This window comes from Lissotriton vulgaris, chromosome 6 (genome assembly GCF_964263255.1).
Source record: "Lissotriton vulgaris chromosome 6, aLisVul1.2, whole genome shotgun sequence".
Lineage (NCBI taxonomy): Eukaryota > Metazoa > Chordata > Amphibia > Caudata > Salamandridae > Lissotriton > Lissotriton vulgaris.
In genome coordinates, this window is record NC_141694.1 from 434,792,650 (window position 1) to 434,816,993 (window position 24,344).

Below are 24,344 nucleotides of genomic sequence, written 5' to 3' on the forward strand. Positions count from 1 at the left end.
CGTTTGGAAGGTATATAATGTGGAATAATAGTGTGCAAATTCTTCTAAAATATCAGGCGGAGTGTGAAGCCCAGCTCCACCCTCGGTATGGAGCTCTGATATATAAGAGGCACCTCTGGGTGTGCAAAGCAAGCCTGCCAATGTCCTACCGGGCCTATCGCTCTCCCCATATCGCCCGGCCTGTGCATATTTATGCAAATATGCGGTCTCTCTCTCAGCCTCTTCCTGGAATTCTGTGAGTTTAGTTCTTATTGTAGCTGCAGTTGCCTGTGACGAAGTTCGCATCTGCTGTCGTTCTAGCTCCCCAATATCACGCTCCAGTCTGCTCAGCGTGGTGCGGATGTCCCTACGTACCTCAGTTTTTATCGCTATGCAGTCTCCTCTAGTTACCGCCTTAAAGGCTTCCCAGAGAACACCTGACGAATGAACCGACCCATCGTTTATTTCAAAGTACCCCTCAATCCTTTAACGGAGCTCCTCTCGGAAAACTAGCTCTCGTAGAGCACCCGATGGGAATCGCCTGAGAACGGTTGCGTGTACGCCGGGGGAAGGCGTAGTTTTATCTGGGCGGGTGCATGATCCGATAGGGTACGGGGAAGATGTGTGGCATCTGTCAGCCATGCGTGCATGTCTCTGGAGAGCAGGCAAAAGCCCAGTCTCGACCACACATTTCTATGATGCGTGATGCACGTTCCCTCCTTAGCCGTAGGGTGTGTGGCTCTTCAGGAATCAATTAGGAAGAGTTCATCGATTATCTCTATTATCTCGTGGAGTATCTCCGCCATTTTCGGGTGGTGCGTTCGTGAAGCCCCCTGCCTATCTAGGGCAGTTGAAAATATTACGTTAAAATCCCCCCTCGCCTCCCCCCCCCCCCTACCCCCCCCCCCCCAGTATTGCGTTTTCCCCCAGTTTTTTTTTAGCTCGTGCCAAATATGCTGGAAAAAGTCCGGACTATCAGTGTTTGGGCCATACGTATCGACTAAGGCCAAAGGCGTGTGACATAGCTCCCCCTGCAATATTATGTATCTGCCCTCCTTATCTGTGATAATGTGTGTGCGCCAGTGCAGTCCCCTACGCATGAGCATTGCAACCCCTCTAGAGTAATTGGAGTACCCAGCCTCTACCACCACCTCCCAACGTCTGTTCTTAAGTATCCCCGCCGCTGAGCCAGTCAGGTGCGTTTCCTGCAAAAAACAAATATCCACCCCATGTCTCGTCAAATAGGAGTGTATGAGCCTAGTCTTTCTACGGTCGTTGAGGCCGCGCACATTCCAAGTAAGACATTTCAGTGTATTAATATTATCTGAATCTGCCATCTCAGTCAGGGAAGTAGCAGTCCATCAGCAAAGCCAGGTTTGTTACCGCAATAGCCTCTTAAACTGTACTCTTTCAGTCTCAGGCCAGTACCTTGTGGCAATACATCATAACAACATATCCAATATATCGAACACTTTCTCCGTCTTGTCGTCAGAGCTCGGAACGGCATTGTATGTAAAGGAAACAACCCATCTTCCTTCCCACCTGCCACACCAACACCCCCAATCAGGTTGTGGAGCCCCCCTCCCCTCAACTGTCCCCAAGTAAAAAAATACAGCCAAACTAGGGGAATCATCCCAATGGGTACGTCGGGTTTTCCGGCATAAACCCCTGCGCTCATGGCAGGGTGGTCAAGCTTCGACCATTGCGCTAGCACTCACGCAACCCGCCCAAAGACACTCTTATTCCAGTCATCCAAGGTAGCCCCCAATAAGCAGTATAAATCACGTCCCATACACCTTATCAGGGCGATCACCTTACCCCAATTCTGCCATCTTCAGGCCTTCAACTTCTGCAATCTCCGACTGGCTCTGCCGCTGTCTGCTCGCGCCATTCAAAATCAATCATTATCTCTGAGTCTGTCCTGTGATTGTCCATCGGCTTGCGTCTTCTGCGATTTGTGGTCCTTTGCCATCTGCTTCGCAAATGTCAATGCGGCCTTAGCGTAGGTGAAAAAGGTGGGCTTCCCAGGTCCCTGCACCCTCAACTTGGCCGGATATATCCAGGCGTATTTCGTTCCAATTTGTTGAAAAATCTGCTTAGCAGGGATGAACTCTCTCCTCGCCGCCTGAACCTGCAAAGTAAAATCCGGATACAGAGCGATCTCATTGGCTTTATACTGAATAGCTCCCTTTTCTCTTGCAAGCCGGAGTATCGTGTTGCGATCTCTATAATTCAGAACTCTCGCCAATATTGGCCTCGCAGGTGCACCCGACTTGGGTCGCGGACCTGGTGTTCTGTATGCCCTTTCTATGAGAAACATCGGGGACAAGTTGGGGCCGAACAGGTCTTCCACAAAGATTCCATGTTAGGAATGTCTGAGGATTCCGCAACTCCGGTAATGCGTACGTTATTTCGTCTCGAGCGAGCTTCCAAATCCTCATTCTTTTGGTGTATAAGCTCTAGCACTTTGTATATGCCCCGGATCCACTTTTCACCTCGGTCTGACCCTCTTCCGTCTCTGTCACATGCGTCTCAAGGACACTCACCCGTCCTTCCTGTTGTTCCATGCGCTGGGTGATTTCATCCATTTGGTCAGCCAGGGCGTCCATTTTAGAGTCTATTCCCTTCAGGCCGTTCTTTAGCTTCTGAAACATTGCCCAGATGTCGTCCGCAGGTACCTGGCCCGCGGCGCCCCCCTCCGTCTGGTCTCGGTCCCCATCCTCTGAGATGGAAACTGATAATCATACTGCACCATAGCGGGCGAGCGTAGCGAGCGAGCCCAAACCCCCTAAGGAGAGTTCGGGGGGGATTTCCCCCCGAGAAAATTTTGAAAAAATAGTGGAAAATGGTGCATTTCCAAGCAAATTGGAGAAAGCAGGAATGTTAATAAAGCAATTGTGAAAGTGCAGGTATTACATTATTAAAGAGCTGTCATATAACATACTAGGTAGCTGCTTATTCAGTATAACAGAGCTTCATAACAGACTTCAAGATACAATGCTGAGAACCACACAGATTGTTTTTACCTACAGAAAATGGTCGTGGGGCCACAGTCTGCTAACCCCCTCTTTTTATAGGCTGCTTTCAATTCTCGGTACAGTGGGACCGGTTGTGCAGTACCCGAAAGGTCCAAGGAAGAAAAAACTCATGAGGCCACATTGGAATTACGGTCCCATGGGACCTGTCACCTACAGTCCAGTGATGCCTACATTGTTATCCCCTTCAAGATCACCATGGGAACCAATTTAAAAGCACATTGCTCGAAAGCAGTGAGCTGAATAGATTTACACCAAGTAGGCAAGTATGGGAGTTAACATGGGGAATCAATGATTTGTCTTGGCTTGGGGCAGTTAATTTGCGCGGGGAAGCCCTCGAATGCTGTAGCTGTTGCTGGCTTGAAGGAAACCACCTTCTTTTTAATTATGATTTGAACTCTTTACTTTCGATGTTGACAGGTGTAGTAGTTCCTCCTAATATGTTTTTTAAAACAGAAAATATCACATGTCAGCTTAACTTTACGAGCCTCATTAACACATCTTGTGTTGATTTCAAAATTTCTCGTCACACATATTTCTCTGTCTGTCAGACTGCTTAGCATGGCAGTATCAAGGCCTGCAATCAGAGCTGCTGTTCTCTGCTCAAACAGAGCCCTGGGCGAAATAAAACTTGGCACAAGGTACGCACTTGTCATCTTCAATTGTCAGTGTGTTGAGAAAGTAGGGGAAGGTGAGGGGGAGCGAAAGAAGGGAGAAAGACAGACAGACTTAGAACAGTGTGTTTACTACACTTTTCTTTCTAGCCCCAGGTTAGAGGGAGGCTCAGCTGTTGTACGCCACTCCTGCACCCCTCTGAAGATCGGCGCCCGGTTACCCAATGCCAAAGGCTAGCCCTGCTTGGAATGTTGATGGGTGAGCCTAACTGTATCAAAACCACGTCACATAACCGTGATAAGCGCGCGTACACCACCGGCGCCACGCCATGCAGAAATGGCGCTTGTGCGGAGCCTTCATCTGGCACTGCAGCGGCTTTGCTTTGCAGAAAGATGTACTTGCAGCGTGCCGCACTATTTAAAGGCCTCTGCATTCAATCAGCACCATTTCTGTTGGTAGAAATCAGTTTGTTTTGATTTCCCGATAACACAAAGGACTGGAGAATGATTTTTTGTTTATTGGCTGCCGTTGGACGGCGCTCAGACTCTGACGTTTTCATACCGAGCTGGAGTCTGATATACCGGGCCCGGCCACACACATGGTCAATATAAACACATGAAAGGCACTCGATTCTCGAAGAATGCCTACTGGCCCTGGTAAAATACTATTTTAGGACAAGATGGCTGTCCATAGAAACACTAGCCGGCTGTTAAGTAAACACACATAATATTGCTTTATATTATATTAATACTGCCATGTCCTTCAGAAATAGTGAAATCTGTATGCTCCGAGGTTCTCCCCTAAACTGATTGTTAGCCATATATTGTATTTTGTCAGAGGTTCTCGTTTTTCGTAAATGTGCTCGAGTCGACACGCAGTACTGGTGGTCACGACGACACAACTCCCACAACAATTGTCACTCCTCAGTCAGACTCACGCACCCACTGCTGACTGACTCTAGTAGTGTATGACCAGACTGAGACTCCTAAAGGTCCGGACCGTCTTTGTTTGAACTACTACTATGACCGGGCCCGGCCAGTGGCACTGAGTCACTCATGCATCATTAATAAAAATAACGTTATGTATAACCAAACCGATTCGTCATGATGACACACATGATGATCATAACTGTGGGTGGCAGCAGGCGGTCCGAGTCCACACACGACACAACACGACACGCAGTACTGGACCTGGTGGCCATGACGACTCCCACAACAATGATGAGTAGTAGTCACTCACTCCTCAGTCACGCGACCACTGACTCTAGTATATCATGACCTGACTGACTCCAAATATGAGGTTCGTCTTTGACTCTTAATACTGGCACGGAGTCACTCATGCATCAATAATAAAAATAACGTTACGTATAAGCAAACAAAAAACAGCTTCGTCATGATGACACACATGAAAATCATAAATAAATAACTGTCTTTCTTACGTGGGTGGCAGCAGGCGGTCCGACAGTCGAATCCACACACGACACGCAGTACTGGTGGTCACGACGACGACTCCCACAACAATGAGTAGTTGGTCACTCCGTCCTCAGACTCAGTCACGCGCTCACTGACTCTAGTCTCACTATGACTCAGACAGTCATCACATGATCCACTTACTTCCACTTTCACTTACGGTGTTGTTGTCGTGACTGGCAGCTCTCTGGCATGATTCCAGCACGCGCAGTGACGAGGCGGGACAAATGGCCAATCACCGACGAGTCTGGCTCAGACCAGCCAACACCCACGCGCGGCATCATCCTGCTGCAGCATCCAATCCTGGCGCAGAGTTAGCAGCGCCACTGCGCCAGGATTGGCTCAGAGCAGACGGAAATCTGCCCATTTTGAGACCCGGGGCCCCGGGTCCTTGCCTATATTCCATAGTGGTAGAGGGGGTAGTCTAAAGTGTGCGCATATGCGGGCCAGTTGAAATCCGGTCTTCTCCGGCCTTTTACATGCGCACTCGCAGTACAGTCACGTCACCCTCTGCCTGCCTGCCACTCTCTGGCGCAGCCCTGCCCCCCACGGGCCGGCCCACTTCCTTATGGATGCCCAATCCTGTCGGGCTTCTCTCAGGGCCTTAGTGCGCTCGGCGCACCGATTCATTTTTCAATTTGGAATTAAAAATACTTATTTATTAACACCTGTTGGCAGTGCGGTCGTCCAGGCTAGTGGGGCAACGCCCCAACGCCCCCAATTGACGCACCGCCACTGAGAGACATAATAGCTTCCCTGACATCCTCCTCGTCGAATGGCTGTACAAGATATTCCCGATGGGCATCAGTCATCCAAGCACCACATTGCCGAGATAGTTATGCATCTCCTCAATCGGGTTGTAACCAACTCTCTTATTGCCGCTAATTTGGCAGTGGTGGGATCGGATTCAAAGTCTTGTTCCAATACAGCGATATCAGACACCAATTTCTTCATTCTATGTCGGATTTCCCGCAGAACCCCAGATTGTGCCCCAATACAAGCTCCCCTCTTGGTAACTTTAAATGCCTCCCAGAGCACTCCCGCACTATCCACTGTGCCTTAATTTTCTCTAAAATAATTCCTAATCGTCTCAGCGAAAGTTTACTTAAATACTGGATCTTTCAGAGGGTTGAAGCCGCCACGCAAAACTTGGTGACTGATAAGCTGGGAGCTGTAGCGAAAGGAGCACCGGAGAGTGATCGGACAGAGTGCCGGCCTCATGTTACACCGTTACCGTCCAGGTGCAAACCACTTTTGAAACGAGCCAAAAATCAATGCGGGACCAAGAGCCATTTATCGAAGAGGTGTACGTGCTTTCCTGGCCAGAAGGGTAGTGTTGGCGCCATCCGTCGTGGACGTGTCCTGTGTCCAATAAACCCAGTCGCATGTCAGCAGCCCGTTTGGGCCAGGCTTCACCGCTGCCATGTCGACATCTAAACATAGGTTGAAATCCCCTCCCAAAATGATTTCTGCTGGCAGAAACAGTGATATCCTGCGCCATACATCGGAATAAAACGAAGGGTCATCCACATTCGACCCGTAAACATTGACAAGTAATACACTCTCTCCGCCCAGCCTGCCATGTAGTATCGCAATTCGGCCACAATCATCCACTGAAGTGCTAATGACTGTGAAGGGCACTCCCTTCTTCACTAGGATTCAGACACCCCTAGCATAGGATGATTAGGAGAACACCTTTGCACTTGCCCAGCGCGCACCGATTCTGCTAGCAGTGTCTTTGGTCAGATGAGTTTCTTGCAGAAGGACAACATGCACTCCCATACGATCCAAATATGCAGAACATCATTCTAATCTTTTTTAGCATATTGAGTCCACGTACATTTCAAGTGAGAAATTTGATGACGTTACTCATCATGAAGGGTCAACATGAGGAAATACCTTGAAACAAACGGTGTAAGTTAAGCGATAACATTCAGAGGACAGAAGTATACTCAAGCTGTACGTCCAGAAAAGTATAAATATCATTCTGCCGTTCCCACCCCAAACACCCACAACCCCCCACCCACTTCAGCAACCCAAACATGCTATAGCCATCCCAGCACCCAACCCCCCACCCTAGAACAACAATATAAATGTGGGTTACACCCATTTTCGGGGGGCACAGAGAGATGCATGCCTCCTACTAGGTAGGGGGTGACAGAGCTAAAAGAAACCACATACAGTCATTGCATATGAACAACAGTAGTCCTACACCATTAAACCTGAGCACTACAGTGTCCCAGATAACGCTAGCCAACATGGATATGTCAACACTGAGGGCCTAGAGCGTTGAAGAACATAGACAGAGCCTGTGTGAGGAGCTCGCCCAGCGAAAAAAGAGGTAGCTGAGCAGCCTAGCAGACATGGGAACAAAGAGGCTGCAGAACCAGGTATATAACAACATTTATGTTGGGCATCTACATTGTACAAAGAAAAATCGTCGGTGACTGTTGACATTGAATACCCTCCAAATTAGGCAAACAACAGAAAGCAGAAGGCAATAAGAGTCCCTCAGCTTTGGACAGGGAGCCCAACGTTGCGCTATTCCTCTTCCTCAGATGCAACAGAAGATTCTCGTCGCCTAGGTTTAAGCTGCTTGGCATGGTCCATTGCGGCCTTCAGAGAGGAAAAAATCTTACTGTCGTTATCCACACCAATACGAAGCCGGGCCGGGTACAACATGGCGTAGGGGACCCCTTCGGTACGCAAAAGCTGTTTCACAGTGGCAAGTTTGCGTCTAGCTGCCTGAGCGACAACCGTAAAATCAGGGAAGAAGGCCAGTGTGTTACCTTGATAAACAATGGTACCTTTCTCCCGGGCTAGACACAGAATAGTGTCACGATCCCTATAATTGAGAACTCTGGCTATTATGGGGCGACTAGGGTCCCCCAGGACCGGCCGAGCAGCTAAGGAGGGGTGAGCTCGCTCCACTATAAACATGCTGGATAGTTGCTCTTTACCAAAAATGTCCGAAACTAGAAGCTCAATGTAAGTATCCATCTTGCCCACATTTGTCGATTCTGGCAGTCCGGTGATGCGGAGATTGCGCAGGGACCGTGCCTCCAAATCTTCATTTTTTGCTTGGATAAGAGCCAGAACTTTCTCCATGTTGAGGGTTTTATCTGTGACCGAGCTTAGGCCATATTCAGCTGCCGAGAACCTGTATTCAGCCTCCCGCATGTGCAGGTTTTGTTTCTCGAGCTGGGAAGACCTAAGGTCAAGTCGGTGATTCTCCGCAGCCATCGCGCCCTTAATGGACTCAGAATTGATAGCTGTATTCTGCGGTGTCTTGGGGGCCCAATGCAACTCAAAGGTGAGACGCGGCTGGGATTTATCAGTCCTCCCGATAGTTGTGAAGAAAATGTTGCCAATGCAGCTGAGGGAAAACCAAATGGCGGTGTACCGCTATATTCTCACAGTCTCACAACAGCACTATATGTCTAGCGCTGAATGTCACCGCAGGCCCTTGCAATGAGGAATTTTGGAGATCTGTTACACTGGCAAGAGCACGCCCAGGGATCTATCCAAGCAAGCCAGGTATGTGAGGCAGCAAGCAAAGGGGAGGCAGCGCGCTCCAGGCAAATGAGATGAAAGTATTGAGCACCACTTAGGTCAGACGATAGGAAGCTCCAGCACAGTAATGGCCACCACCTGGGTAGATGGCCTCAACAAAGCACAGGGCAAGCGGCATAGGTATGTGAACCAGCAGGGGGGGACATGCACTGTCAACCGTGGGCCGTTCGGGCAGTATGGCAGGTACCACAGAAGCCTGTTGCGCGGCAGGCCCAGCTGCAGACCCAGCAAAGAAGCACCCCGCGCCAGCCGCAGGTTGCGGCCCCACTCCAGGCCCTCCTCTGCAGCTCAGATCACCGTCTGGCCCCGATCCCACTCAACGCAACCAGCGTCGACATGCGCATATGAGATCCAGTGATGTTCTGCTTCTCCGTAGGGGGCCACCTCAGCTGGTAAGGACCGTCGCACAGTTAATTCCCAGGCACCGCCGCTTGCCACTTTACAGCGGTCGCCTCACTTGATACAAGCCGCGGTCACATAGAGCAGCACAATGCTACGGCGGCGTCAAGTTGAGCCGCACAGCAGCTTGGGGCCTGGACGCGACATCTGCAGGGGAGACGGGCAGCAGATGTCGCGTCCAGGCCCGAAGCGATAGTGCGGCCTACTGCGGCCCGGCAGCAGCCATTTTCCCCAGCGCAGCTTTAGGGCAAGGTCCGCGTGTTTTTGTCCAGTAGAAGGGAGCCTACGTGCAAGTGGCATATGGGGGTTAAGTAAGCAATAGGAAGGGCCCTCCGTCTACTAGCTGGTGTCTGAATCGATAAATGCAGCAGATATTTTGTGGATGGTGGCTCTGTAATGTCAGAGCCTCACAGCATTGCAACCATCTTGCCGTGCCAAGGAGCAGACAAGAGACCGAAAGGATGTGTTTGGAGTTCGAATGCCTGCCCTCTCCACCTAAATAGCAGGAATCTTGTGGTGGGGTTGAAAAATCGGGATTGTCAACTATGCATCTGGCTTGAGGAGGTCGCAGATCAAATTGATTCCTTCCATTTTTTTAAGTGGCGGTAAACCAGCCAGCCATTGAACTCCTTTAAGTTGGTGACATGGCTTTTGACCCTGTCGCACTTCTCTAAGAGGAAGATATTGCTCAAACTCTCCTGCGTGAAGAGCGGCTGGTACGATGGCCCATTTGCGCAAAGCAAGCCTGCCACTTCCTGATATACTAAGGCGAATTGTGCTTCGGAGAAGACTAGTGGGCGTGGATGGTTACCAATGGGGACCCGTAGAACTCTATATGGAACCCTTTAACCGTCTGTAAGACTCAGATCTGAGGTTAACTTTTCCCAGTTGTATAGGACGAATGCCAACCTGCCCCCCACCTGTTGATGGGAGGATGAGCATACTCTCACCTGCTTGATTCCCATGGAATTGACCTCTGGAGGAACCTCTGTCACAACCCTTCTGGCCTCTCCGGAGGGGAAGAACTTCCCTGGTGGGGACTGGTTCTGGCTGTAGCCTTCTCCTTGGAGTTCGGGGGAGGGAGCCAAATCTCTGAGCTTAAGATCAAAGTTTATCAATAATGACCTCCGCCTTTCTGTGGATAAAGCCAGATCGAATTTCCTCGAAAAATGAGAGAGCATTGCGCCCAGCCAGAAATTGATTCCGGTGAGAGCGGTGCACCAGAAGCCTTTGCAGCCTCTCCCAACTCCAGGATTTTTGTGAGAGGCCCTGGTCTATCCAGAAGCTTGCCCTGGCAGGAGCTCCAGGACCGATCTATAACTTTATTGGGGTCTCTAATAATTTATGCCAAGAAGGTGGCCATGCGGGGATCTATGTCTGGGTTGAGAGCCACCTTATATGCTATGGAGGGCCGGGGGCATTCGGCCCGTAGGTGGGTGCGTGCTTCTTTCTCAAGTGTTTGGTGTACGCTCTTTGCCACATATTTGGCGACATTAGCAGATGAGGCCCATTCCGCCGGCATGAGGTGCATTAGGGGTCTAGCATATCCAAAGGATCATCCTGTCATCATTGGAGGGAGTGGGAGTGCATTTCGGGGATGGACGCCCCGTACAGAAAGGGCCTGGGTCCTCATTGGAATCCCCATGGGAATCGTTGTCATCCTCTATCGGGAAGGTGAACTAGAGGGGTTGCCATCCGGCAGTGGGTCTAGCAGCGCCACTGAATCATCCCTAATCCCAAATGGGATTGGCCTGGCCAGGAATCCATTTATCAGGGGCTCGAAAGTGCTAGGTCCATCCTTGAGTCCGCTTTACACTATTGCTTGTGTTGAATCCTGGGCTGGGTATAGTGTAATGCAGTAAGTGCTGTTCTAAGGGCGCTATACTAGAGGACACTGCTTGCTGGTTGGAGACATCCACTGTGTCAGAAAATTAATCACCCAAAGGCAGGACGGCACAGGATTCCTCCTCCACATAGTCCGCCTCCATCAGTGCTTTAAGTGGGCCGGGCCTCACCGGGGCTGAGCACCAGCAGTTTTTTTTAAGTGGGTCCTCAAAGCTGGTCTCTATTGGGCTCTACTTTGTGCACTGACACAGGTGGTCCTTTTTTCCGTATTGCGGTAACAGCAGGCACATCGATGTGCGCATGCTCACACGGCTCACTTGTCACTAATGGATAAATTACTGCATGACGTCATGCCAGGTGAGTGCTGTAGTGAAAGGGAAATCCTTTAAAGAGAGCCATTTTCTCTCTGTATTTCCCTTCTCTTGTTGAAACTCAGGAGCAGCAACATCGTGGTGGTGTCATCAGGGCTTTAAGTGGAAGCTTTTTCAATATTTTGTACAAGCCATAGCTGCTGCTAATTTATCTTATACAACTAACAACCATTGATAAAGCCAATAGTTCTGACTTGTTGTAGGTATTATGTTACGTGCTGCATCATATATAAGGATGCAATGACAGAAATAGCAAAATACACTCTGCTAAGCACAGATTTTTAACTTACGTGTTTTAAAACCACACCCTTAATTACATTGGTCACCCCCCTAATTACATTGGTCACACCCCTTTGAGAGACCCCCAGTTTTTTCATCCCACCTAAAGCCCTGGCCTCCATAATACTACAATCAGGGCACTGATGGCAGACACTGTGTAGTGGTAAATGGAGTACAACGCGCAATTTCTGTGAATATTTTGTATACACAGCAAGGGTTGTAATCTGGCACTGGATTGGCACCAGTTAAAATTTCGATGTGCAAAAAGCGGCAGAACTGAGTGTTTTGTCTTGTAAGTGACTGCAAATGGAGAAAGGCAGACCCGCACGATGACTGGCGTCAACAAAGGCTTCAGACACCAACGTGGCATACAAGGCTTACAGGCACCCTGTGGGAGAATTCCTGAGGCAAAAGGCTCCGCAGCAATGACTACGTTTCTTTTAGCTTCAAATCCTTTATTAAATTTTTCCAAAAAAGATATAACAAAGCAAGTGAGTAAATTACACATTTGGGGTACAAAACCACTGACATTTTATCATGAAACACAGCCTAGAAACCCATTATCCTAAACAAATGATCCATTTAGAATTCCATAACATGTAGTCTCAAGATGAGGAATTGAAATACTCCAATCAAAACAGAAGGAAGAAAAAGAAAAGAACGAAAAAGAGAGAAAAAGAAATAGGAAACCTATCCGAGAAGAGACAAGAGCAACCTTTTGTTGAAACTTATATTTCAATAAAACCCGATTATTAAACATTTCACTGCAGGCACGAAGAAGAAAATTGATACTCGAACAACATATATATTAAACATACAGAAACATTAGATAAGGTGGTTCCAAAACATGTATGTTCACGGAGGTTTGTGTGTGTTAAAATAGATGTCCAGTTATTCCCATAGTGGTCTAAACTGGGGTTTCCATGGAGAGTTCTGTAAAGCAATATTATCCGCTCCTCTAAGGTGAGTGACCCAGTTCATCCATATACGAGGTCTTGTGTGTGTCCTTCCAATTGTTGAGCACCATCTTTACGGCGGATGTAAGTAGAAGGTCCAGTAGAGCCCTGTCGGTATCGGAACAGGTATCCACCTTCAAAAAAACCAGAAACCAATACAGCAAACTCCCCTTTTAACTCACATTTAAATATCTGGGAAAGAAAAACAAAAACCTTGTCCCAAAAAGATGAGACAGCCTCGCAAAACAGTATGAGATGGGCTAGATCCCCAGTTTATTTTTTTACAATTCCAGCACAGCGGGTCCTCTCGAATACCTAGAGAAAACAAACCTGCCGGAGTCCAAAACGCTTCATGCAATATGCATTGACTGCGTTTCAAGCGCTTGATACCGGTCAGCTGCGGACCATCAGGACCCTGAGAACTTCACAAAGAGGAATATTCCCTCTATGCCCCGCCTCGCATCTCACTCATGCGACCATGGAGTTAATGAACTCAAAAACTCTTAACGAGCCGCGACGGGCACGCTCATGTGCTGTCCCACAGCGTAAAGCAAGCAACAGTAGAAAGAACAATCAAACAACGGATAACACAATTGCCAGACAGTTCTTGGAGAAATAAAGATTGAGAGCACTTATCTGCCTGCTGGAGCAGGCAAGAAAGAGGAGGTGTCAGGAAGAGCGATGCCATATGAGGACGGATATAGACTGATTATTCAAGTTTTGTAGTCCCTTTCCTGTGGGTTAATGTGAAAAGTGTTATTTTTCTCTTAATGTTGAAGTCTTCTTTAGATGAATATAGGACTGAAAGTTGAGCATAATCCTCGCCTTTACTCCTGACATAGAATTCTGTTTAGTTCTTCCATGTTGAAGAAGTAGTTTTTTGATTGTCCCTTTAGTACTTTACTTTTTATGCTGCTGCCTGTTGGAATGTGTACCCCACACTGTTAATTAAAGTATCATCTTTTTAAAACAGTTCCTCCGTTTTACCAACTTTTCTTTTTTGATTGCAGAGAAAAGTGAAATCTAAAGACTACATTGACTGGCAGAAGGATAGGGTAGCTTCCACTTTAGACCGTCTTGCACGCCATGTTGAGGTGGAAAAGAAGGAGCAGGAAGCGCGGAATAGAAAGTTTTTGGTAAGGTACCTAATGCATGGCTGATTTAAGTGCACAATTTTTAAATGAAATGTTTGTTAGTGAAACTTGCGAAAATCTGAATTTATTTGAGTAAATGATCTAGCACTTTAAATAAGATTGTTTTTTCTGCCCCAAATAAGACTCTCTTTCCTAACACTTATGCTTGTATGAAGGGGACCCTGTATGACCAGGGCATTCTGAAGACATATATATACATAAACTTTTGAAAGGGTAAGGTAAGGGATTTCCATAAATACAGTATGCCGTTGGTTAAACCACTGCAGCCCCAGTTCCTTCAAAATGAGATACAGACTAGCTAACAGGATAGCCACTGATATGGTGTCCTACTGCAGATAAACTGGCCGAAATGTTTTCCCTAATCATCACTACCAAACATAGTAATGAAAAAAAGGCTTGGTCTTTCAGTACTCTACGTCCCTGCTTCATGAATCTTTATAAACATTCAGCCTCAACTTAATGAAGTCCCATATGGTTTGCCTTCCACTGCAGCCTTTAGTCTGTGAGTATATATGCACCCCCAATTTCTAATAGAGTTCCCATCGAACTTACCAGGATTTGAATTTTGGAACATGATTGTTACTTAAAAAACGTATCCCTTTTATCGTGGGTCTGCCCTCCATATTCTCTCTCACATGCAAGGCTGCAATGTAACAAGAACCTTACAAAGACCATAATCTCCTATTTTCAAACGGTGTATCGTACCTCCGATAAACTTTTGATTTGTTGTCCGACAGGTGATGGAGGCCACTGTACATTGCTGGAACTCAGTAAATTTCAGCATCCTCTTTTTGATGGGCTATTGAGCTCCAAAATACAGTTGTGCTTGCAACACCATGTACTTTCCTTTGTGCTTCAACCGCTCTCTTTGCTGCGATCTTTAGCCAGGTCTCAAATGCTGTGCTCTTGGAGGACAGATTATCACACTTTGATTCTATGAGTTCCTTGGGTTTCTCTTTTTACTTTTAAAACCTGTTATTTCTCTGCCGTAAGCAGGATCTCTTTTATAATGAACTTGTGTGGTTGAAATAACTTTTTCAGGGGTAAATATGTATATCTTTGTTTATCTAATTATAGGTGTCCTTCAACACAAAATGGTTCAGCACTGTTTAACAAATCATAGCAATTCAATATCTATGTTCAAGTAATAGTGAGCACTCGAAAAAATATTCAGATCCCAGATGTACGTTTCTTAAAGGGATTTCTCTTTATTTATTGTTTTCACAAGGACAAATTATTATAGCCAAAGCGTTTCGTCTCCCAAAGAGACTTCTTCAGGGCTTCACAAAGTAACAAAGAGTATACTCCTGTGTACGTATATACAATTCAGATATTTTGGTTTCCAGATTTCGGTATACTTCTATATACAGGACAATATCAGCAAATGGAATGGTAGCGTCTAGCCTGTAGCTCGTGTGCTCCTTCGTATTCTGGTTCCAGAACCAGAATACGAAGGAGCACACGAGCTACAGGCTACCATGCCATTTGCTGATATTGTCCTGTACATAGAAGTGTACCGAAATCTGGACTCCAAAATATCTGAATTGTATATACGTCCAGAGGATTATATTCTTTGTTACTTTGTGAAGCTGATTTTACGTGCCTAGAGAAGAATAATATGTGGCTTTTGTTCCATTTTTTGATATTCCTATAGAAACTTAGAAATAGCAATTCCTATTCATAGGAGTATTCCCACATTTATTGGGGAAAGCAAAAGAATGATGTTTGGATTACTTGAGTTCATCTCACCCACTGGTAGATATGCTAGGCCATAATTCAGCCCATCATTTTTAAATTCACCGGTTATAGTTATCTCAAGTAACTAACTTGTGCCCTCGCTATATACAGTGTTGTCAATGATGTCATTTCAGAAGCCTTTAAGGATGTTATTAATGCAGTCATTAAACATGTTATGAGTGACGTAATATGTGAGGGTACAAGAAGTGCATGGTGACAGCGCAAGTAATACTCACTTGAGATAACTATAACTGATGAATTATCCATCGTATTCTTAGTTTAAAACTGTGTTTTAACTGACATGTTCTCTTAACTATAACTTCACTTTAACCTTTGTTTTTGTTAGTGAATTTCAGTTTTTTTTAATAAATAAAAGTAAGATGCCCATCACTGTGTGTGGTGTGGGGTTGGACACAAGCCGAGGCCCTGCAACCAACCGCGCGGGCATCTTGCCACCTCCTGCTGCGCACAGCATTTGGTCGTGCCCAGTGTGTGGTTGGTCCAGCGTCTAACACCTGCAAACTACCTACCCCCTTTTGAGGTCTCCCCCAACAGACCCGGTGCTGTCTCTTTAAGGCATTTTGTTTACTATCAGTGGGCTTACAGCCGCCTATTGCTTATTATTAGTCTACTTCATTGTCCCCCTTACATGCTTGATTGTATGTGGTCAGCACGTGGCAGCATGATGTGCTGAACCCTCTCATGGAGCACTACTCAAGTATTTATTTCCTTCCACTACTTTTCTTGTGGGAGCCACTGTTTTGCTTTATCGAACTTTGTACAGATCCTGCATTTTTTTTTAGGTCTCAGCCTGCGATGGCTGCGCTTGCGCAGTCTCGCTGGCCAGATTTAATGAGATAGAGAGAACATCACTAGCGAGGTTAAGCCCCGCCCCTCTTCTCCATTGGCTGGCTTCCTAAACGGTGGCCAGCCATTGGAAAAGAGGTCCTAGTGACGTTCTTCTTTCTCTTTAAGCCCCGTCCTTTTCAGATTGGGTTCCTTGACTTACTGCTGAAGTAAAAGGTTTCTTATCTTCTTTATGGGTCCACATGGCCCCATAAAGAAAATAAGAAACCTTTTATCCCAGCAGGAACTCCGGGCTCCAGTCTGAAAAGGACGGGGCTTGTTACTGGATGAACGCTGGTCGCGTTATTGAAGATCTTCCATTTCTCAGCCTGACTTTAATTTATCGAGCGAAATTTTTTTTTTGATTGCCTTCCACTTTGGGGTTTTCGTTATGCGCGTTTCACAGATTCGGCACATACAACACAATGTATATACAACATAGCTAATTTTAATTGTTAAAGTCTGATAAAGCCTTTGTTTACAGTGTACTAATTAAAGTAGGGCGTCATAAAAACTTCATTTCCCAGAATACATGTTTCTGAGAGAACTCGCAACTTGTTGCTTGTCCTTTTGCACAGTGCACCGCTGACCGCGGGTACCAGTAATACTTGCTCCTTTGCGCTGTACTCTGGAGGCTTTTCCCTGGGTGTGTCGGGGCGTGCTTCCCGGGAGGGCTTACTGCGTCCAAGTGGTAAATTGGGGAGCGGGATGGAGTGTGAGGAGATGGGAGGGGTGACTTAGAGGGGGCTCGGGTTGGCTCGGGCTCAGCCCGTAAAGCGTTGCGCCAGATCACTAGGAGGAGTGGTCAGGGATCAGGGCCACGCGATCCGCTGGTTGGGGTGCAAGGGGGTCTGTTTGCTGTTACGGCAACACCGACAACCCCACAGAGCTACTGCAGAGGGACACGGGCAGGCAGCGCGCGGTACGGACCAGACCCTAATCTTATTACAAACTCATTACATTGTTTATCATCTGGAGAAGCGCGCGCTGGCTGTGCACTGTCCGACAGCTCGTGGCACAGGCCACGTGAGCGCCCTAAGGGGCTCCGGACCGAACCACTCTCGTTTCAGTACAGGGGCCTGGCGCGACGTCATGCACTCATAATAATAACATAATTATAACAATAAGATATATAACGAAACAGCAACAACAACATCAATCACCATCAAAATCCACAATAATGATTATTATCGTTGTATGAATCATTTGCTCCAGGTACACCGTACGCATTAAAGCGCTAAAGACATCAAAGTACACACCCACTTTGCACACACTCAGACTGGGTGGGAGCTGCCGCCTTTGGAGAGGGTTAGTGTTAAAGCTCCTGAAAGTGAGGGCGTGGAAGTGCTGTAGAAGATGAGTGGCTCAGGGCTTGTCACCTCCCTACCGTTATCCGTCTGGACTCCTGACGCGATAACGCATCCGCTCCCACAGTAGCAGTTAGTGTTAGACTCTATATATTTTATGAGGAGATGTATGTTTTAAGTAAGGAACCCTTCCTGCTGGAGCAGTGAGGGGGGCTTCTGGCAGCCTGCAGACGAGCCTGCATACCAGCATAGGGGAGGGGCAATATTGCATTTACACAGCGCTTTCTAACCCTGGGCGAGACACATACAGACACTCCTGGTGCAAGAGCGCCCTGGGTCTAGGGCCCCCTTGGGTCAGCACAGGTCCAAAACATCCCCACTTATAACATCCCGGGTTATAACACCACGGCTCATTGCATCATTGGCACTTAATAGCCCAGCGTATGGACATCCCAAGGTAACTCATGTCTCCTGTGATCACATCCCCTGCTCATTAACATCCCAATCTCAAACAAGCATTTGCAATGCAATAGGTCTCGCATTAAGTTTGAGCTATTGGCATCGCTAAATATTGCAACACCAATTGCAACAAAAGTCTATAAATTGTAGGCCAAATAAATTGCATTTACTTTTGTAGCAATGGTGGCATGCTGCGCTTTAGATGAATATGTTATAATACTTTATTCGATATATTTATATGATAAAAGTACACAAATTTAAACATTTCCAGACATAAAATGTTACTTAAAAAGTATTCTGTCTAATTCTTGACATAAAAACGATAAAAAAACTATGTACAATTTAAAAAGAGTAGTTACAAGAGGATAAAGTGCAGTCGCAATAATATGTATATATATTAAAAGTTAAGGCATGATCTAGTTTTTGTTTTCATTTAGCAGCCTTGTGCGTACAAACCAAGCAATATACGGAGATGAAGTTTAATCTGTTAAAAGGATACGTAGGGCAATCCTAAAATATGACGCCCAACTCCCTGCATACTGGTTTTAGCCACCTTGATCTTGGCCTCTTGTATGCCTTACAAGCGAACAAGAAGTGGGGTAGGGATTCCTTCACACATGGGCATCCTGGGCAGGTGAAACATTGGTCCCTCAGTCTTTTCCACCCCTCTATAAATTTATTAAGAGGGAGTATGCTGTATCCCTTGAAAGCTGTTTCTTTCGCCCAAACCTCACCTGGACTTCGGAAGTGCGTGGATTTCCTGCTGTCCCTTGTGTAGAACGGACCCTCAGCGCCTCCCGACCGACACCTCGCCGGACCCGCTTCGCGGGTCCCGCAGCGTGCCATCTGCTGCCGGTGTCTGCTGGTCGGTGGAGAAGAGCGCGGGGAGAGGCGAGTTGACCAGCGGGGCTGCGAGCGCAGGCAGGGACTCCAGCATCCAGGAGCCCCTGCGCGCCCAAACCTGCAACACCTGGGCTGCTCTCCCCGCTGGCCACGCCCCCCGCCTATCAAATCCTATCAGTTGTTGACACAAAAGGAGGGAGTCGTACCCGCTACGCGGGAGCGCGCCGGGAGAAGCCCGGGACAAGGGCGGGACCGTCTGTGGCCGTCCGGGGCCGGAGGAGGCCGGGCTGGGCCACATCCCTTGGTTTCGTGAAGCGGACGATAAGTCACCAGGACAATGGCTTCAGGTACTCGATCCTGTAAGACAAAGAAATCTGCTGGAGACGTTGTGCTAGGTACTATGGACCAGTTCATTACCCGTGCAGTTTCCATAGTTGAGAAGGAGATAATCTTGGCAGAGCGAAGGTTATCACGGGATTCCTTGAGTATGTCCAACAAGCGCTCCTCTCTGGGCGTCATTGCCCTAGCTGATAGCCCTGGTCAAATTCCCCCAACTCCTCTGTTGATAATTGAGTCGCCTACTATTGACGAGAGAGTGAGTTGCATTAGGGCTAGCATAGAAAGGGTAACTACTACAGCACCAAGTATTGTGCTTGACCCAACACACTCCTCTTCTTCTCTTCCTAGTATCTTATCACCTGGAGGCCAGATCCCAGATTATAATTCCGAAACACTTGATGCCTCGAGTCCCCCCGTACTTGTTAGTGAAGCTGCGAAGTCCCCTCTAACCGCAGGCCATTCCAACACTAACACTCCTGGAGTAGCAGCCCCACAAACTGCACCTGTAGGGAAGCCAGCCCTAGGCATAATCTCCCAAAAAAAGAGAAAGCGCCCCGCTAGTCCCCGCAGGGGTGGCTCTCTAAAACCCCACAGCAAAGTTAGTAGGAACGTTATATCAAAAGGGGGCATTACCCAGAACCAGGTTCCTCACTTAAAACCCCAAACACCTCATACCGGAGATTCCGCCTTTGAGGGCAATCCTGGTCAAATGGCCCCTATAGATGCTAGCATTCTCCCCCAAGTCGAGAGCATTATTAAGTCTGTGGTGATGCCTCTTGTAGATAAGCTTGATGGCCTCACACGCAAACTAGCCTCACTTGAGCAGACAATGCTGGACAACTTCTATGCAGTGAAATCGTTAGTCAAATTTCACGCCAAATCCTATGCTGAAGAAAACAGTGGCTTAAGGAGTGGTGCTGTTCCACTGGTTCTCCCTATTTCTACAGCCCTCCCTGAGCCCTTATCTTCCCAAAAAAAGCCCGCCGTGGTTAAGGCTCCTCAATCCCAACAATCCAAAACAGGTACCACTCCCCCCCCATCTACTCCTACTCCTGAGTCTAGTGTGGTCTGTCCATTGAATAAACCCAGTGCCCAGGCTCCCAAGGTACTTAAGGTTAAATTTGCGGCCAATCCAAAGCCTATTGTCCCTAACACCAAGGTAACCGGAGATACAGTAACCGGAAGTAAGGGTGGCACAACTCCACCTCCTCCCACTCCTGTTACACAAGCTGTGCCCAAATCTCCAGCAATAACCACAGTAAAATCCCCGGCCATGGACAGGGTAAAACGGCGTACGCCAAATGCTAGCCTTCCCCCTGGCTGCAAGCCTTATGTGGTTATTCTAACAGGGGTACCCGAGCTTGAAGAGGGTTCTTGTGAGTCTTACTCTGAACTCAAACACAAGACGCTCTCCTGGCTAAAAGCTAATAGACCCCTCCCAGGGCACATTGACGGTAGAATAGCCCTCGTCCGACGCGTGGGTTGGATTGGTAATAGACGCAAGGCTATTACCGGGGACTGTGTGCTGATCAATTTCAACGACCCTAGAGCAGCCAGCATGATTTGTAGCCAACAGTCGCACCATAACTTCTGCGACATACAAACTAGGGACTTGGGGTATTTTTATCATCCGCCCCCATTAATGGGGCTTAATAAAATTTCCCAAGATGGGGGTAGAGGCGTATGGTTCCCTCATTATCCAACCTTGGATCCTAGAGCAAGGGTATGGACTCCTACCCAACCACCCAACCCACAGGGTTGGGGTTGGTGACTTAAAGACTCAGTGGCAAATAATGTATCCGCACCGAGGATTAAAACAACTTGTACAGTAGGGGAGGTACCCTCGACAAATATTGTTGTGCACCAGCCCCCGCCTTCCCCAATTTTATCCACTCTTTCAGACGAAGGGCCAGAAAATATTGAATTAGTGGATGGATCTCAAACACGGGGCCCTCAGGGTGGGAATAGCGGCTGTAATGAGCCACAGCACTATGCACATTTGAAAATCATTAGTTGGAATGTGGCAGGCTTAAGCAGCAAGCAAGATGTTCCAGACTGGGTGGCGCTCGTCGAACCTCACTCAGTTTGTGCATTCCAAGAGACGTGGTGCGTAGAACCAAGGCACCGTGTAGGTTATGCCACTTTTTTTGTCCCGGCAGAAATTCCAGCTTCGGGAAGAGGTCGCCCATATGGAGGTCTCTTGGTTTGGGTAAACATCACGTTGGGATGGAGGGTACACCACCACCCCCAAAAATCGCCAGATCTGATGCATCTTACTGTAACTTGTAACAGGAGTGCACAAAAACTGGAGATTATTAACATCTATACACGAGGGACCTCCGGGAGAGCTTTGTCACCAACGCTCTTGGACCTGTAGGCAGCCCTGGGTGAGTGTAGTAATGATTCCTTAATTTTGGTTATGGGGGATTTCAATTGCACATTCGAGCCCTTGTTGCCCGATGAATCCCTAGATTTATATGAAGAAGACTCTAGGAGAGGTGTCCCGTCACTCGATCTCCCTATTATAAATAGTTGGACCCCCAGAATCATTCAGTTAAATTCCCTTACTCTAGAACACGGCTTACGGGCAGCCAATGGGAGGACTCCATCAGATTTAGTGGGGGCTCACACATACAATAGGATCGGCCACTCTTCCCGGATTGATTACTTCCTTTTAAACTTTTCTTTGTGGGTATACATGAAGGATATGAAGGTCCTACCCTCTTTGGATAGTGACCATAATGCACTTTCTTTGACCCTATCAATCTGGTGGAAAGAGAATATCACAGGAAGCGGAAATCACGACACACTAGCGACAGGGCAACTGGGAGAGGTGGTTCCATCAAACTGTCTAAGACGTCTGAAATGGGACAAAGTGGCAATAGATGAGGAGAAAATGGCATGCATTAGAGCTGTTACTTCTACAGCCTGTGCCATTTTAAAAAGTCAGCCTATTTGCCCAAGTCAGATCACAGCATTGTTCTGCGAGGTTTCATTGTCGATTGGGGACCTTTTTAAGGTGAAAGTAAAAAAGGGAAACCCAAATCGTGATAATTGGCAGGGTAAGCAAGGATGGTACTCAAAGGAGTGTCGTGCCATGAAGAGAGCTCTGATATCGGCAGTGAAAAGCGGAGATGCCGCCCTAATAGCCACCAAACGGAAGGGTTATAAAATGGAGCTCAAAACAGCAAAGAGAGACTGGGAAGACAAGTATTGGCAGGATCTCCGAACTGCCAGCATGGGAAAAAACGCAAAAGGTTTTTGGGACTTAGTACACAAGAAAAACAGACCCCTAGACACAGTCATCACGTGTAACATAACCGAGGATCAATGGTTTACACATTTCTCGAAATTGTACACTGCAACTGATGTAGAAGTATTGGATTTCGCACTACCGCAGTCCTCTGGTGTGGGGGAAAGTCCCGATGAAAGTCTGTTTACCAAGAAAGAAGCGGAAGGCGCAATAAAATCCCTCGTCCCCCGCAAGGCGGCTGGCCCCGATGGTCTTCCAGGTGACCTGCTCCGTGCTGACCTAGAGGATTGGAGTATGCTGATTTCATCCGTCTTGAATGCAGCGTTGGCGGGTGCACCTCTGCCTGCCTCCTGGATGGCCGCTGAAGTGGTCCCCCTGCACAAAAAAGGTTCAAGAGAAGATCCAGGGAATTACAGGCCAATTAGTCTGATTGACTGCTCACAGAAAGTTGCAGGCAAGGTTCTCCTAACTAGAATACAGCAATGGGCAGATGAGAATAGGATCCTCTCGGATCTCCAGGCAGGGTTCCGAGCTGGAACCGGAACAATTGAGCAATCATTAAGGCTCCTCATGATTTACTGGAAGGTCGTCACGATTGGGAAGGGCACATTATATCTTGCCTTCATCGACCTCCGGACGGCCTTTGATTTGGTCCCAAGAAATATCTTATGGAAGGTCCTTAGTGATCTTGGTTTGCCACCTTACCTGCTCCATCTGGTCATGAAATTTCATGAAAACAACTATGCCCAAATCCGCTGGGGTCCCAATGGCCAAAAGACACGAAGAATAGACGTGAACAGAGGAGTACGGCAAGGGTGTGTCCTAGCCCCAACACTCTTTTCGCTCTACGTTAATGGGGTGGTGGACCACTTGTCGAGGATTCCAGCAGATGCCCCTCGTCTGGCAGGGCGTTCTATCCCCACCCTGCTTTTTGCGGACGATACTTTGCTCTTATCAAAATCGCCAATGGGCCTACAACAGCTTCTTCTGGGCTTTGACGATTTTTGTAAACAAAGAGGACTCAGTATAAATACAGATAAGACAAAGTACCTCATTTTGAACCCTCCGCAAAAACTTGGTCCTCCGCCAACACTGGGCTCCGTGGCATTGGACAGGACCAAAACCTTTGATTATCTGGGTATCAGGTTGGTGGACTCCATGAAATGGGACCAACATTTGCTCAAAATGCTGTTAAACTTAAAAAGAGTAACCGGGATCCTGTTAAAAGAGCAGAGAGCAGCTTCAATCAAACCCATAGCTGCAGTTTTGGACATTTACACGGCTAGAGGAGTAAGTGCCGCTTTGTACGGAGCGGAACTATGGGGAATGACGAACTTGAAAGACCTTACTCGAGCTGAGAACTTTTTCTTGAGAAGCCTGATGTCCCTTGGCCCTTCTGTCCCCATCCTGCCTCTGCAATTGGATATGGGCTGTCGGGCTATTGAAGATCTAGCGAAGTTACGCCCTTTGCTCCTGTGGGCCCGCATCTGGAGAGTCCCTGAACTCTCAAGTTATGCGGATGGTCTACGTGAGATATTAAGATCAACAGGGTGGGCGAAAATAAAGTGGCTAACGGATGTCAAAGCCTTACTCAGCAATTTGGGGTTGGAAGAAGCATGGCACCAACAGTCAGCTCCGCCAAAATCAACAATAAAACGGCTCTATTGGAACTGGGTGTCAAATAGAAGGATTTCTTCCACCTCGATTTGTAAGTCGACAAAAAACTTCATGGAGTCCAAAGATACTCCTTTTAGAGAATTGTATTTGGACATAATCTCAGCCCCTTGGGAAAGGTCCTTGTATTTTAAATTTAGAATTGGCCTCCTCCCTGTAATGGAATTTACTAGTCATTGGAAAACTCCATACCAGACCGCCCCTTGGTGTC

General features: G+C 47.5%; 1 protein-coding gene across 1 annotated transcript in view; it reads left to right on the forward strand.

Annotated features, from left to right (window-relative positions):
- The window catches only part of ZNF451 (zinc finger protein 451), an 837,322-nt gene that overhangs the window by 72,881 nt on the left and 740,097 nt on the right, over window positions 1-24,344 (forward strand). Inside the window, exon 3 of the mRNA XM_086926452.1 lies at window positions 13,532-13,657. Within this exon, the coding sequence (XP_086782578.1) occupies window positions 13,532-13,657 (126 nt within the window). The remainder of the gene's footprint in view (window positions 1-13,531; window positions 13,658-24,344) is intronic.